Source organism: Ceratotherium simum, chromosome 14 (genome assembly GCF_057802395.1).
Source record: "Ceratotherium simum simum isolate JZ-2026a chromosome 14, ASM5780239v1, whole genome shotgun sequence".
In the NCBI taxonomy this organism is placed as follows: domain Eukaryota; kingdom Metazoa; phylum Chordata; class Mammalia; order Perissodactyla; family Rhinocerotidae; genus Ceratotherium; species Ceratotherium simum.
Genome location: NC_141913.1, coordinates 855,067 through 872,079, shown reverse-complemented (window position 1 = coordinate 872,079; position 17,013 = coordinate 855,067). Strand labels below are relative to the sequence as shown.

The 17,013-nt window shown below is 42.7% G+C and overlaps 1 protein-coding gene across 1 annotated transcript in view; it reads left to right on the top strand.

Moving 5' to 3' along the window:
* Positions 1 to 17,013, top strand: part of L3MBTL4 (L3MBTL histone methyl-lysine binding protein 4) — a 386,879-nt gene that overhangs the window by 67,369 nt on the left and 302,497 nt on the right. Inside the window, 2 exon segments of the mRNA XM_087439397.1 lie at positions 3,902 to 3,937; positions 3,940 to 3,999. Coding sequence (XP_087295523.1) covers positions 3,902 to 3,937; positions 3,940 to 3,999 — 96 coding nt within the window.

Here is a 17,013-nt window from a genome sequence, read left to right as displayed (position 1 = left end):
CTGGCCCAGTGGCACAAGCGGTTAAGTGTGCGCTTCACTTTGGTGGCCTGAGATTCTCAGGTTCGGACCCCGGGTGTGGGCACCCATGCACAGCTTGTCAAGCTGTGCTATGGCGGCATCTCGTATCAAGTGGAGGAAGATGGGCACGGATGTTAGCCCAGGGCCGATCTTCCTCAGCAAAAAAGGAGGAGGATTGGCATTGGATGTTAGCTCGGGGCTGATCTTCCTCACACACACAAAAAAATAAAGTAAATTTGTGGGGGCCAGCCTGGTGGCTTAGTGGTTAAGTTTGCGCACACTGCTTTGGCGGCCTGGGGTTCGTGGGTTCGGTTCCCGGGCGAGGACCTGTGCACCACTTATCAAGCCACGCTGTGGTGGCGTCACATATAAAGTGGAGGAGGATGGGCACAGTTGTTAGCCCAGGGCCAATCTTCCTTGGCAAAAAGAGGAGGATTGGCAAGAGATGTTAGCTCAGGGCTAATCTTCCTCGCCAAAAAAAAAAAAAGTAAATTCAGTGCCTGAAGCAGTGCTGTGTCATAATTGGTTCCTTTCCTCCAGGAAATTGAGAAATGAGTTGGTCAAAATAGATAGCTTTTAATTCATTTTTAAGGCTGAAAGTACTGTTCTACCTGCCTCCTGCCTTCCGTTTACTTCCTTAAACAAGTATTTATGGCCAGGCCTGGTTATAGCTCCAGAGATACAGTAATGAACAAGATCAAGAGGAACCCTGCTTTTAGGAGCTTACATTCTGATTCTACATAAGCACCTGGTTCATTTCAGCTCGTGTTAATTTTACCTAATGTCATCTCCGTGAAGAGGAATGAAACCAGGTGACGAGAGCCTGAGGGGGTAGACTTGCTGGGGTCAGTGAGGAGGGAAGGCGTGTGGCGGGCTCCTGGGTGCAGGCGGAGTCCGCCCTGCATCGCAGTGCAGGCGACGTATTGCTGAGTAGTGCTCTTGCTTTACGGAAATATTTAATCCATTGTAGGTTGTTCTTGTTTGATATTACGTGTTCTTTTTCTGACATAATTTAAAAGATTCATTGCATACTTATGTGATCATAAAAGAAGGTCTTACATGTGATTTGTTTCTGGTGAATTGATGATATATGACAATTGGAAATATGATTAAATTGAGAAATTACACACAATCTTTTTAAGAACACAGCTGTTGTAGAAAATGAGATATCTATATTTGCTTTAGAGCCAACACTGCTGTCATGTGTTTTTCTACAGCATAGAATTGTAATGTAGTAAAATGGTTATGTGAAAATAAGGATGTTGAATAATCTTTCCAGAAAATCTTCACGGTTTGTCAAATTGCTTTCTCTGTTTAGAAAAATAAAGTAGCTCATGTTGTGGTAGAAATGGCAGCAAATCTTTAAGGGCTGTGATGGGCCAAGCAGGAGACTGTGAGTTCCTCGATGGAGGTCGCACTGGGGCGCCTCACTGTCTTCAGAGTGAGGAAATCCATTGATGACAAGTCTGCCAGGCTTATTTGATGACTAAAATGCTGCTTAAAGCTCTTACACTTTAGTAAGTGTGTTTCTTAGCAAGAGCAAGAGTTGTGATTAGAAAATAGGAAATGTTAATGTATGCGCTCTGTGTGTCTCCTTTTAAACTATAAATTGATATGATTTTTTTCTTTATAACCTGAGCTTGAGTTACTCCTTTTTTTGTCAATTATATATATGAATATCAAAGAAGAAATAATAGATATTATTTATTTATTTTTTCGTCTACTAGACCAGGGACTGGGTTATATTTTATTTCGGTGGACAGCACACTTATTGACACATTAAGAGGAGCTCAGGGGCTGGCCCAGTGGTGCAAATGGTTAAGTGCGCGCGCTCCACTGCGGCGTCCTGGGGTTCGCCGGTTCGGATCCCGGGCGCGCACCGATGCACTGCTTGTCAAGCCATGCTGTGGCGGCGTCCCATATAAAGTAGAGGAAGATGGGCACGGATGTTAGCCCAGGGCCAGTCTTCCTCAGAAAAAAGGGGAGGATTGGCATCAGATGTTAGCTCAGGGCTGATCTTTCTCACACACACACACAAAAAGAGGAGCTCAGAAAATATTTTTTTAAATGATTAAAAGTCTACATGAATTCTTTTTGCACAACTTAATGGATTTTTATGTTTGTTATTCCATCAGGCCGCTTTATTGTCTTGAGAAGTTTCAAATGTGTGACTTAGAGGTGTATCTCCCTACCTGTTGCCACCAGTGCTCACACATTTCTGACCTTTTACCATCTGTACTTTCTTCAGGAACATTGTACAGCAACATATATGTTAAATTAACACTCACATAGCACTTTTTGACTGATCTTCTCCGAGGATTTGTATTATATGAATGTGTGTTTGTGCGAGTGTGTGTGTGTGTGTATGGTTAAGTAATAATACTTATAGAGAGTTTTAAAACTATAGAAAGTAACAAATAAGGAAATGATATTTACATTAATCTCACCATCCACATATAGACACTTAATATTTTGCTGTTTCTTTCCAATTGCTTTTCTATATGTGTGTTTATATGTGTGGATACACATATATGCAGTGCCTTGCACAAAGAAGATGCTTTATAAATATGTTGAATAAATGGATATTTTAATGTATACAATAATTTATGTTTTAAAATTTAGGATCATATAATACATACTGTTGTGTGTCCTTACTAAAATTTTTGTTTAACCCGGAAAATTCTCAAGATATTTTATTACTTAAAAAATATAGTTTTGGTAACTTCATAATCATATATGTATATGTATTTAAATATAATTTATTTAACCTTTCTCCCATATTAATACTATATTGCATTTTTGCTATTATAATGTTGTGATGTACATTTTTATCATCAACTTTTATCATGACTACCTCCTTAGCATGTTAATCGTAGAGGAGGAATTATTGGGAAATAAAATATAAAGTTAAAACAATTATTAATCCTTTTGGCCAGATTTTTATTATTTAAAAATGATAATTTTATTGAATTACAAAGGATAGCTATTTATCTAGAAAATTTGGAAAGCAGAAAAATAAAGTACAAAGAAAATTGGGAAGAAATTATTTATAATCCTGCCACCTAAAGATGATTTCATTTAAGATTTTGATTTATATACTTTTAGTCTTTTTTATTTCCATTATGTATTTTACCAAAAAGCATCATTTTGTTTTCAAAACTGCTTTTTTTTCCCGACACTTAGTAGTGTATCGTTAACATGGCCTTTCTCTGCCATTAAACGACCTTCTACAATGTGATTTTTATGGCCTATGATTAAAATGACACATCTGTACAATGCGTTTAATTAAGCTCCTCTTGGTGGACCTTTAGTTTGTTTCCAACGTCTCATTATTATGAAGAGTTCTAAGATAAAAACTGTTGTGTTTGGCTCTTGGACATATCCACTGTAATTGCATCAATACAAATTCTTACAAGGAGCATTGCTAGTTCAAAGTATATGAATAATTTTTAAGGCTTTTGACATATATTTCCACATTGCCTTCTGACAGGTTGTACCAATTGACATTCGCAACAGAAAGAGGTATGAACGTGAAAGGAGATTATAAAAAAATTTCAGGTCATTCACCTAAAAATTAACCAAATCATCTTCTAGAAAACCTGTACTGGTTCTCTCTTCTTTGAGAGGAGTCAGAGGGTGCTTGTTTTAAGTATTCGTCAGCTGCCTTCTTGGGAGTGGGGTATGTTCATAAGCCTGTTCTGAAACAGGAAAAGCTGGACATGGAGTGGTTAGCTGATTTTACTAAATGCTCATGCAAAGTGAGAGATAAGGCTCTGATTGCCAGTTTATTAATTAGCCTGCTTGTTGGGTTTATCTTCAGTTAAATTTTATGACTTTTCTGTCACTAATTGTTCCAAGAAAAGCCATGTGTCTTCTCTTCCAGTCCCTTCAGCAGCTGCCCAGGAAGCGTGGTCTTGGGAGCGTACTTGAAAGAACAGAAGGCGATAGCAGCACCCGTTGAACTGTTTTCCAAGGTGAACCGCTGAAGGTCTTATATCTTTGCAAGAAATTAACACTTAAGAGAATTAATTTAAATAAAATAATTTGCCTAGATAGCATACTAACTTATTTGATTTGTAGGTTTTGCTGGAAAATGATGTAACAAAAGTAATCAAAGCCTTAGTGTTTCAGATTGTATGCTCCGGAGCTGGATTGCCTGGGGTTGAACCCAGCGCTGCTGCTTGCCAACTCTATGACCTTGGCAAGTCTTGCAGTCACTCTGTACCTCAGTTGCCTCATCCATGAAGTAGGGAAATTGCTATACCTACCTCCTTGAGTTGTTGAAGGATCGAATTAGTTGTACATATAAAGAGCATAGGATGCAACATGCACACAATAAACCCTCCTAAGTGTTAGTCTTCCTTTTGATCAGCTGATATTACTTGCCTGTGTCCACCCAAGGATCAGATTTGAGGGATCTGTTTTGCTGTGTTGCATGGAAGTGGTGGGTCAGGCAACATTTTAGAGGAGACAAGGAAACCCCTCAGTCCTGTCCTACCTGACTTTAAAGATGCCCAGAGCAGCCGACGTGGACTTGGTGGAGCGTGACCAAGTTACTCATGGCACCAGCGGCGTGCAGCTTCAGGGGATCATCTTTACCCAAGGCACCACACCTTCTGTTGCCCTTTCTATTCTCCTCAGTCTGTGTTTTCAGTATTTCAGGGGCAATTTATATAAAAAATTGCATCAGATTTGCATCATTATATTGCATCTTAACCAGCAGTGAGAAGCTAAAAACTTTTTATTTGCTTTACTTTTCATGACATCTGTTGAGTTACATCTAGTACTTTTTATTACATGAAAGAGCTAGCAATCATCATCCTGGATATGGTAACAGCACAGGGGAGAAGAGGTGTAGCAGACAGCGAAAGAAAGAGAAACTGAGTGCGGGCACCTCCCGTCTAAGAAATACTAAATATCCTCTACTTGGTTCTTAGCCCAGTCTTCACATCAGACACTTTTGTGGAGCTTTGGAAAACACAAAGGTATGGGTATTCCTGAGACCTCCTAAGCTAGAACCTCAGGGGGGTGCCTAGAAATCTGTAGCTTGAGAACCTCCTCAGGGCTTCTGTGCACAGAGTGAGGTCTGCTATGGCAGAAGGTTTTAAGAACTGTGCAATTCCTGCTTGGGAGTCAGGTCTCTGCTACCCCGCATTGCTGTCACCTGGTGAGACTTAGGGTGTGTGTTCCAGCAGAAGCACGTAAGTTCCCTAGGCGAGGGACCTCTGCTTGCTTTTCCTTCATGTCTCCGTACCTGCTCAGTCAAGTGTGCCCGCGTGAGCGGTCAGTGTTGAAATGCTTCTGGCAAACCGCGTCTCATTTCTTAGTGTAGAAGCTCTTTAAAGGGGGTTGGCTTTGGCTGGGACCATCCAGTATAACTTGCAGTCGCCTTTTCCCTCTCTCCCTGTGCCCGTCTCGTGCCCTTGCCACAGTGCTCACTGTAGATCAGGGGGGTAGAGTGGGCCAGACCAGGAGCTGGCTAAAGCCTGTCAGGTGCTATGACCCCCAAGAGCAGATGTAGCCCAGCCAGGGTCCAGGATGTGAGGCTCAACCAGAGGACACAGGCCAGACTTGTGACCTGATGGCTGGGCTTGGAGGGCATCACCATCCAGGGTCTCAAGGCAGCCAGAAGCCACAAAGAGGTCGGGACAGTCAACAAGTGAAGTTAGAACATACACGTAACAAAATTGGCCGTGATGATACAGTGTCTTAGGAATCAGAACTGTGTGTGTCCTCAGATCAGGATCCTAGGACAAGGATTCTCTCTTACTCTACTCAAGATTGAATCTGATATTTGGGTGTTAGGGGTGAAGTGTGTTCTAATTTCCAGAGCAAGACAAGTTCTGGCTGATGGCAGCAAAGTGTTAGTTTCTCTGTCCAGCTCTTGCCTTCTTCCCCTCATCTCAGTCAGTCAGTGTATTAACATTATTTCTCTGAGTTCCTCCTTTAAGATCCATCAAGTATTGCAAGAATACCTGCAGAATAGAGAATTTCTTCCCCAGATTTCCCCTCAAGACCAGCTAGTGTTAACTAAAAAAACACCAAGGGGCAAATGTGGGATTTTTATTGCTGAAAATAAATCCTTATGGCGCTATTGGGAACTGGGTAACAATAGACAATGGGGCGTGAACTTTTCTCCCTTCACCTTACAGAGATCTGACAAAAGAGATGCAGGGAAGCGTGAAATGAGAGGACAGTCTTGTGGCCTGTAAAGACGGGAGTGGTTCTCTGGGGGTGTACAGGGAACCTGTGAGGCTGGCTGTTGAGTGCAGATGAGTGGGGAGCAGGGGATCAGTCTTTGATGATTCCTTGGCTAATAATATGACTTTAAAATATGACTTTCTCAAGCTTTTGAACTCTAATATTTGTCAGCTCTGAAGGTGACACTGAAGTGTTAGTACAGGAGAAAGCAGACCTGTCTGACATGTTGACATGCCTTTGTCTTCACTCATAAGTTAACAGTCAAGCTACTCACGTTTTTAAGGCTCTGTGTGTGCAAAGCACCTTGTAAGACCTGGCAGTGGAAACACTAAGGAGTTTATGACGTGGTTTCTTAAAGTCTTGCCATCTAGTTGGGATATAAGATATGCCCATAAAACATGATAACAATATGATATAGAATGTTAGTTGTCGGTGGAATGTACAAGTAATGAGTTTACGAGGTATTCCATGCTGACATGGGACGTCCTCCCACCATGAATGAGGAGAAGAATGAAGCTTACCAATTATCATGTCTGATTTGTCCTGATGACTGAAGAAGCTGCTTGTTTTCAAGATATAGTGTTGCTCTAACTTGACATTTATATTCTAAGGTGAAGCAAGCATCTATATTTGAACATAGGTTTCAGTAGAATAACAAAGGCAGGTGGTGCATGCCAGCCTTTCAAGAAGGAAGATCAGACTGACTCACTTTTGTGTTGACATTGCGCTCCTGACTATTAATGTTTGTTTTCACTGTGTAGATATAGGCATACCTTCACTTTATCCCGCTTTGCAGACAGTGCGTTTTTTACGAATTGAAAGCAAGACCCCCCACCACCAGCAAAAAAGATTATGACTTGCTAAAGGCTCAGATGATGGTTAGCATTTTTTAGCAATTATGTATTTTTTAATTAAAGTACGTACATTTTTTTAAACATGATACTATAGTACACTTAATAAACTACAGTATAGTGTAAACATAACTTTTATATGCACTGGGAAACCAGAAAATTTGTGTGACTCACTTTGTTGCATTATTTGCTTTATTGCAGTGGTCTGGAATTAAAGCTACAATATCTCTGAGGTGTGCCTATATTACAATAATGGTGTTCAGGTCAGCCAGCTGAGGTGGAACTCTTCAGCTTTTGACACTGAAATGTTGAAAATAAAACTTAAAATAGTTTGCATACCCTGAATGGAAAACTATTTAAAAGACATTAAGTATTGCTTTACTTTTAAAATATAATTTTCATCCTAATATTCGAGTTTTAGAAGATAGACCAGTGACACACAGACACACACACGCACACATGATCAATTCCATCATGCAAATCAGATGTGTATTCTACCAAGAAAATGTGTGTATATTTTTAAAAGAGTATGCTTATTTCATTAGTACATAAGGTTTTTGCATATATATAGGTCTGTTTTAAATTTCTATTTGTACAAGACAAAGTAAAATGTTTTATATTTTATAATTTATTTTACCATCTGGGGTAATGAGTATACAAGAATATAAACACCTTCTGTTGACGAAGAAAATTGAAAAACATTTTCTCTTCGTTACTGGTGAAACATGCCTATCTTGACTTGATTTAAACTTTAAAATATTTTTTTCTTCTGTTTTGAGGTTGGTATTAAAAACTTTCTCTCTTATCTCTCCCTGCCTGTCATCTAACTATCGGATGTGTCTCCCTAAAGCATTCTCTTCACCCATTGCCCATCACATCAAGTTCAAATAGGTCAGCCTGGAATTGAAGCCCCACAGTCTAGCCCCATCTGCAGACGTGCACCAGCACAGGGCTTCCTCCACGCCTGTCAGGCTGGTCCACGCACCAACTCCTACTTGTCGCTGCCACCACTTGACTGCTCAGAGTCTTTATCCACGTTGAAAGGCCTTTGTGTCTCTTCTTGCCCCTAGACCTCATAGGTCCATGTGCCCCCTAAGATGCTTCTCTTTCATAAAGCTGTCCCAGCCTGCCCACTCTGACCCATCGACATGGACTTACCAGGCAGCCACCATCTGCCCAGCTCACATTGGTAGGAGTGGGGTCAGGGGACAGCAGCGAGTAGCGTGAAGACCAGATGCCACTTCTAGTGTTTCCTGGCCCTGAGCAGACCAGGGTCTCTGCCTGTCCAGCCCCAGCGCTCAGGGGTAAACCACATCTACAGCACTGTCAGGCCTCTGACCCAAGACGCACAGCCCGCCCTCGCTCTAAGCCGTCCTTCCTGGTGACAGTGAGTCCCACCAAAGTGCACATGCCTGTTGTCCTAATCACTGGCCCAGAAAGCTCTGCTTTTTATCCCAGGCAGATGTTCCTCTCTCCCTAGCAAGTGTTGGGTTGCTGAGGGGATAGGCTAAGTATATGCTTAAGCCCTTGCAAAGCAGGAACACTTCGACATTTTCGAGAAATTTTGGCATTTCAGAACAAAATGAAAGTCATCATGAGAAAAGGTAAAACTCTCTTGGACTTCTTTATATATCTTTTATAGTTTAGTAGTATAGTTTGAGTTTAATTCCATATAGCTAAGGTGTTGTATTAATTTCCTTTTGCTGCGGTAACAAATGACCATAAACTCAATGGCTTAAAACAACCCAAATTTGTTAGCTTCAAGTTCAGAAAGTCAGAAGTCTAACATGGGCCGGCAGGCTGCACTCCATCTGCAGGCCACGGGGGAGAATCTGTTTTCTTGCCTTTTCTCGATTCTAGGGGCCACCTGTGTTCTTCGGCTTGTGTGCCCTCATCACTCCAGCCTCTTTCCATTGCCGTGTCTCCTTCTCTGATCCTTCTGCCTCTCTTGTAGGGACCTTCGTGCTGACATTGGGCTCTCCTGGATATTCCAGGACCATCTCCCCATCTCAGGATCCCTCACTTTATCACATCTGCAGGGTCCCTTTTGCCAAGTAAGATACCATATTCACAGGTTCAGGGATTAGGACATGAACATCTTTGGGGGCCACTATTCTGCCAACCACAGGTGCCATCCCTTTTTCATTGCTGGTGCTGGTGTGTCCCTGCCCCTGGCCCGCGTGACTTTTCATGGGTCGGCTCCCTCCCATTATTCTCCTGTGACCTCTGCAACCCCTGCCTATGGTAAAACAAATGATGTAACCTCCTTAGTAGTTCAGCATATTGGTCCCTCCTTTCTCTGGCCAAAATGCACACCTGCTTCCCTTGTGGCCTCTGCTTCCTGAGAGTACACTGTCCGCCTACCCAACCCACTTCTCCATCCTTCAAAGTTGGAAGGCCTAGCATTCTCCTAGCCTGCCACCCGCTCGTTATTGCCCTGCCACTTCCACTCTCAGCCCTCCCTCCTTTGAGGTTTATGCTATCTCATTGCTACTGTTTCTGCTCTTGTAACTTCATTATATCGTGTGTGTGTTTGTGTCTGCTCCCACTGCTACCCTCCATGCACCCCGCTGTTTCCCCTGACCCTGCTCCCGCCCCAGTCGTGTTCACATCCTTGGACATTCCTTTGCCCATGTGATGGTCCACCTGACTTCCTAGTACCTTGCATGGCTCTACCAGGGACTTGAACTTCCCTTTCAGTTCAGTCCGTCTGCTGCGTGGCCGCACTTGCATAAGTCAGAGTGGAGCCTCCTCAGTTGCTGAACTTTAGATCTCACCATCTGATCTCGTCCACTCTTTTTCCAGCCCTTTCTCTCCCTTATTCTCACAGTACTAGTTTTCTTTTAAGTAAGACTTGGAGTTGTTGAATTCTGTCTTCTCCCTCTGGCTACCTTTCCTCCTAGCCAGTCCAGGCTCCCTGATTGCATCATTTTAGCCATTCTCTTGCCAGGACCTTCAGCTCCCTTGTGCCCTGTCATCTTTGCCCCATATACGCCTGCCAAAATCTCTGCTCTGGGTGGATCATGTTTGCTTTCTAACTTCTGTACTGAAGCTGCCAGGCACTGCTGGAGAAGAACCACAAAGCCTGGCAAATCGGTGCCACTGGAGACCCACAGTTGCCGCCAGCTGGGCAGCGCCTGGCCGTCCTTCTGGGTTTTCGGTTTGAGCCCTGCCCGTTTCCCAGGAGGACAGCTCTCTCAGGCTCTTCTCTCACTCCCAGCAGAAGGCAGACACTCCTGTGTGGATACGGTGCGACCGCCTTCAGCTTCCTCCTGCGAACCTTCCCTCCCCACACCTCCTCTTGCCCCTCTCCCCCGTTGTGCTGGAAGGGGTCCCCTCCTCCTGCCCATCACCCCTCTACCTGTGCTCTGGGTCCTTTCCATTTCTGCTTTGCTAGATATTTCACTCCATCAATTATTTCCTGTCCTGCTTATAAGTTAACTTTACTTTTCTTCTGAACCTTTCCCTTTAGAATACAAATAAAATATGCTTAAGTTTATTCCATCTTTAAGAAAAAGTACTGCCCCTTGATTCTGCATTTCCCTGTCTAACTCATCTCCTTAGTCCAGTCCAGCTTCTTGAAATTCTAGAGTGCATTTTCTCTTTTTTTTATTTTTATAATCTTTTCCTCCTCCAACCTCTGCAACCTGGCCTTTACTCCCACCACTGCCTGAAACGGCTTCCACGGAGGTGACCTCTAAGATTTCAAAGCCAGATACATGTTAGGCCTCATCTTATACTGCCTCCACTCCAGAACTCTCTCCACTGTCGGCTTCTGATTTCACTGATTCCTGGCCACTCCTTACCAGGAACTTCTGACTGTCCTTTTCTTCTCCTGTGATTTAGTCTTAGGGCTCCACTCTGCATGGCTCCCTGGGCCATCCCGTCTACCTCCTTCACTTCCACGCCACTAGATATAGCGAGTTCCTAGCCTGTGTTCCCAGTCTTCCTCTTGGTCTTACGCACCTGGATGGCACACGGCTCTCCTACTCTCAGCACATCGTCTGCTCAGCCTCCTTCCGTGAGTCGCTTCCTGGGCTCCTTGTCCCTGGGATGGAGGCACATTCCCTCCGTTCAGTTCCTCCAGTGTCCCTGGTTCCATTCCCAGTATGTGCTTGTTCCTGGTAGCCAGCCGGAGTCCTTCCTCCCTCTTTGCTCTGGGTATGTTTGGCCATCTGGCCTGCTCAAGTTTCGCCTCTTAATTCTTCAGTTCCTACTCCCTGTCTCTACCGCAACTGCCTTAACTGCCTTAACAGGAATAAGCCCTGGCTTTTTTTCACATAAATTGTAGCAAAGGTTTCTTAAATGGTCTCTCTCTATTCAGGCTGGCCCCACCTCTGACCTTTCCTACACACTATTACCAGAATGATCTTTGTAAAATGTAGTTTTGTTTATCATTTGTGTCCTTGACGTGTTTGACTGCTTTCTATGCCATTCTTTGTGATTACATGCTGGGGTATTTTGTCTCTTGGTAGAATTGTAATCTCCTTGAAGACTGACTGGGTTTCTTTTTTCCTTTTTTAATTCCTGTCTGCTCTGTGGTTCTCTGGGACAGGTGCATTTTTGAATGCCTGTTATTCACGCAGTGCTTTTATACATTCTGCCCATTCAATACTTCCAGTGTCTTTCCCCTCACTGTGTAGAAGAAGGACTCTGTGATGTACTTCTCGGACTCTTAGTTTATTTAACTAAAAATGGAAGATAATATTGCTCACTTCTCAGGGACTGTTGAAGAATTACATATAATGTATATAAAGTGTTTGGCATGCTACAGTGTCTGATATATAGTTCACTTTATTAAATGTAAGCAATTCTTAAAATTACCCTTCTCTCAAATCACAGTCCTTTTCTCTCCCTGGAACCTCCTCTCTGCCCTTCTTGGTAGCACTGTGTCCTCACACCTCCCCTTCATTCAGAGCACCCGCCAGGGCCATGACCCTGCACTTCATCCTTGTCAGGACTTTCCTCGATTTGAACACAGAAACGGTCCTGGCGGGGCCTGCCCACTGAAGGCCTTCTGATCTCGCTTTCCTTATCTTCTGTACTTTGGGCTGAGCGCCCAGTCTGAAAACCACCATCGTTTGAGCCTCATCTGAAATCTTAATGTTGGCAGATATTGGTGCTCCAAACCTTTCACTTTCTCATTACGATGTTATTCCTCCTGCCTTCACAATTGATGACTAACTGGCTTTCTTCATGAGAAAAACAGAAATATTTCCTTAGTTAATCTCCTTTGTCTGCAAAAACAAGGCAAAATTGTTATGTAGACTTCAGTGTTTCTACTTTCCTCCCCCTGCTTCCTTCAGTGACGTCTTTATCTTGGACTCGCCATACTCCATGTTCTTGTATCAGACTCTATCTCCCTTCCCCCCTTAAAATCTGTTACAATCTGTTATGATTTTGGGAAGAAATACTGTGTGTCCTGATGAGGAAATTCCAGCCATCTATAGGATGACCGGGGGTATTTCTTTAGAAGAAGCTGGGTGTAGTTGAGGAACAAAGACACCTTCCTGGGTTAACTTCCTAATTGTGCGAGATAGAAGACAGCTTTGTCTGAACACATTCCTGTTCTCTCTCAGTCACCCTTACTTGAAGTCCAAGGAAAAGGCAAAGCTCACTGTCTCTGTCTAAGTTTAACTTCTTCACCCAGACCTGCGTTATATTTTTTAAAATTTAATTTTTCTACATATGCCAGTACATTAAATAGAATTTGAAAAATTTGTGTGTGTTTGGTTTTTGATAAAGTCTGGATTTGTATTTAGCTCTGTAAATGCAGAAAGATACTGCTGTGAAAATTCATGTTTGTCACAACCCTCTAAAACTACAGAGACACTCAGAACCTTTCCAGCCAAAACAGTTGAGTCAGATGTCAAGTTTCTCATGCTTTGAAAATGCTTCAAATTACTTGATAATCACCGAGAACACTATCCTAGTTTTAATATAGAGATCCTTCTTAGACAATACTTAAGATGTTAGTCATGAGCCGCATGATGACCACGCGTGGTTTCCTTAGGCATTGTATAAGATGTTATGAAACACCTCATGATGTTATGAATTCTGAGATGCTTGGAATCCAACTACAACCCCAGTCTAGATGCTCTTTTTATTTGCCTTAAGTGTTTGCTTGTTTGTTTACCCATTTGTTTTTGTCTTCTGTATGTATCTTGTTGCCCTCAGTTTTAAGATAACTTCATTGGTGTCTAACAGTTCTCCCAGAAAAAAGCATGTTTTGAAAAAATACTGTGTTAATTATATTCAGATGTTTGGTTGAGGTTTAAATCGCAAGGCATATGGAGGGCAGAGAAGGAGGTGTGTTTTAATACTATAAGTGGCCTTACAACGTGAAGCCATTTAAGCTAATTGGTTGCTGGGACTGTGAAGAACAGAGCACATTCCCGTTCTGTGAAACGTTCGTTTCTCATATTCTTGGAATCTCTAAGTTCTGGGGCGAAACTGACCATACATGCTGATCTTGTGGCTCAGATACTGTTCCTGTCCTCAGAATCTGCTGCTCTGAAACGGTGTGATTCAGAGCACCAGGGGCCCAGAGCACCAGGGGCCGTGAAATAGTCGAGCAGATCTGAAGTAGTGGAGCCGACAGCCAGAGCGGGCAGCTTTTTTCTTCTTGGGAGGGGCCTGAAGCCCCTCTAAAGGCTGCTTATCTGCAGTTCCAGCGGGAAGCTGACTACCATGTTAAGAGCTGTTCAGAGGAGGGAGAAATTAAAAGAAGAAAATAGTGGCATTCGGATCAAGGGTAGACAGTTTTCACAGTTCTCCTTTAGTTAAAGGAAATTTGTATTGGAGGGATCCTTGTTTTTTTTTTCCTTGGAGGGTTTAGTCATTCAGGGAAAAATATTCAGGGTTTATTGTTTTGGACGCTAGGCTCAGAGGATTGTGGAATCTGCTCAGCGATGGCCAGTGAATTAGCAGACAACGTGAGAAGTTATGGTCAAGAGGCCTCTCCGTGCAGCCCTTATTTTATGTGGTGTGGGTTCTTGTTCTTTGTTCATAAAGATCTTTGTTGGTCTAAAGCCTAAATTCAGCAGTATTTCACCCATTCTGGCATGGGCTTTCTTCTTGTTTCTGGGACTATGATTCAGGCAGTGGTTGGGTTAGGTGACTGGATATATAATTTCTTACTAACAGTAGGTCAGTAGGTATTCTGGGGAAATGAGAATTTTTGCACCTGAGATTATAGTAGAATAGATTCACAAAATCTCAGTAGGAATTACATTCACTAACTTATTAAAGCATACTTTTGTTGTGCCATGAATTCTGTGTTCTCTGCTTGTAGAATGCCTCTTAGTGTAATCTTGGCAGCAGTTTGGGATTCAGAATTAATCTATGAAAAATGTTCAAAATACGGAGGAAGTAGTCTCTAAAATGAGTGTTTAAAAATACACAATCAGCCATCCTTCACTGCCATCTTAACTGAAGCTTTGCAGCGAGTTATGTTTAATTATGTAGGTGATGATTTTTCTCCATTAGCCTAACAAATAGATGGCAAAAATAGGCATCACTTTGAAAAAGCAGAATGTGAAGTCTGCCTTGCTGCTTGGCCTGTTTATCCATGATGAACAGCTGCAGTGAACTGCTGTGTTCTGCTTATTGACATCTCCTAAATATGTTATTTAGTCAGTGGATTGATTAATGACAGATTCCCTTAAAGGACAGCCACATGGCTCTTAATCTTTTTTTAGGTCTTCGACCCCTTTGAACATCTCCTGACAGCTATTGATGGTCTCTTCGGAGGGTGCTCACATCCATTTGCGCCCAGATTCCGTATAATTCCTGAGGTTTCCAGACTTGCTGAAGACAGCATGACCATGCCTCCCTGCCATGACAAACAGCTACGTTAAGGTTTGGTTTAAACCAGAATAGGGAAATAAAAATTTGTGTATATATGAGTAGTGTGTTCTATGTATGAGTGTGTGTGTGTATATGCATATTTTTTTTCCAAGTTTTCCATTTTCTCTGAGATTAAAACAAGAGAAAGCCAGAAGGGGTTCTAACATTCTTGATAAAAATCCACTCTTAGCTCAGGTGAAAATCATAAAGCTTCTTGAGGAAAAAGCAAGGAAAGAATTTCATAACCTCTCATAGTCTGCCAGTGTCTTGCAGTGAATAGTCTTTTGTGATGAAAAAATTCATGGTGAGATGCCTGGGAGAACACTGAAGCTATCATAAGGCACAAGAGAGTTGGAATTGAAAAGTAGGTACAAAATGTGGTTGTTCATGAGCCGACTATAAAGTCCTTGAAGGTATCATTAGATATTGATAATATTATAAAAGTAAAAATTATCATATTATGGGAAATTTGGGAACTTTTCCAAAGCCTGAAACCTGGGGTCAGTTCACAATTCCCTGCCTTCCTCCCCCTCTGCATCCAGCCTGTCACCAGGCACTGCCTGTCTCCCCTCCTGAACAGGTGTGCTCTCTGGCCCTGCTTCCATCCCCAGCTCTTGCTCTGCATTGGTTGAAGTCCTCATTATCACTTGTCTAGGCTGGTGCAACATTCTGGAATGTAATGTAACTTTGCAGGTAAGCACATGGACTGGGGGGTGGGATTCCAGTTCCAGATTTTCTGCTGACTAGCTGTGCAAGTGGAGCAATTTGTGCACCTCTCTGAGCCTCTGTTTCCTCATATGTGAAGTGAGGATTGTAATAATTCCAACACAGGGGGTTGTAAGTGTAGGGGAGGAATACTATCCTCTATCCTCTAGGTCCTTCTGGCTGGCGTAAGAATTAGATTGACATAACAGGAGAAAATCAGACAAAGCTTTATAACATGTATACGTGGGAGAAACTCGGGAAAACTGAGTAGCTCACCAGAATGGCCATGGTTGTCAACTTAAATACCATCTTTAGCCAAAGAAAAAAGAGGATGTTGCCGGTAGGGGGAGTCAGTTATGGGAGATTACCAGAAAAGGCACAGTAAACAAGAGTAAGGCTATTATGCAGATTTAAGTCCTTGCCTTCTGCATTAAGAGTTTTCTAGAGATAAGGTCATTCCCCCTCTTCCTGGTACAGAGAGGGAGACACCTTTACAAATGGAGATTTCCCTTACAAATGTGAATGTCTCTTACAAAGGGTAACCTCTACTTGGTTTTCAGAGCTTTTCCCATGTCTGCAGTTTTTTAAAAATAACCAGCCCAAAATAATCCTCATGACAAAGAGAGACTCATCTTGAGGTGGCAAATTCTGGTCCCCTGCATAAAGCTAAATAAGCTGAGTTAGATGCTGTACACGGGACACAGCAAGTCTCAGTTATTGGTCGATATGAAAAGCCTCCTTAACCATCTTCCCTATTTCTAGTCTTGCTACTTTTCTGATTAATTCTCCACACTGCCACTAAGAAGATCTTTATAAAAATGCAAGAGTGTTTTTTCTGCCCACTGTAAAAGCTTTTGCTAGTGCTTCATTGACTGAGAGTAAACCGAAAGGGCCTTAACAAGACACACAAGGCTTCTCATGACCTGTGTCCTGCCTGCTTGCCCAGCATCATCGTCACTTGATTGTGTGTGTGTTGATTTTTAAAAAATTACAACACCACTTAAAAATTCTAACAAGACAGAAGAGTGTACAAATAAAAGGCTTTATCGGGGCCAGCCCAGTGGTGCAAGTGGTTGGGTGCACGTGCTCTGCTGTGGCGGCCCGGGGTTCGCCGGTTCGGATCCCGGGCGCGCACTGACGCACTGCTTGTCAAGCCATGCTGTGGCGGCGTCCCATATAAAGTGGAGGAAGATGGGCACGGATGTTAGCCCAGGGCCAGTCTTCCTCAGCAAAAAGAGGAGGATTGGCAGATGTTAGCACAGGGCCAATCTTCCTTACAAAAAAAAAAAAAAAGGCTTTCTCTCTGCCAGTTCCCCTCTCTAGGTGAGCTACTCAAAATAATTTAGTGTGGACACTTGCAGACTTGTACGTGTGTAGTTAGGTGGATGTG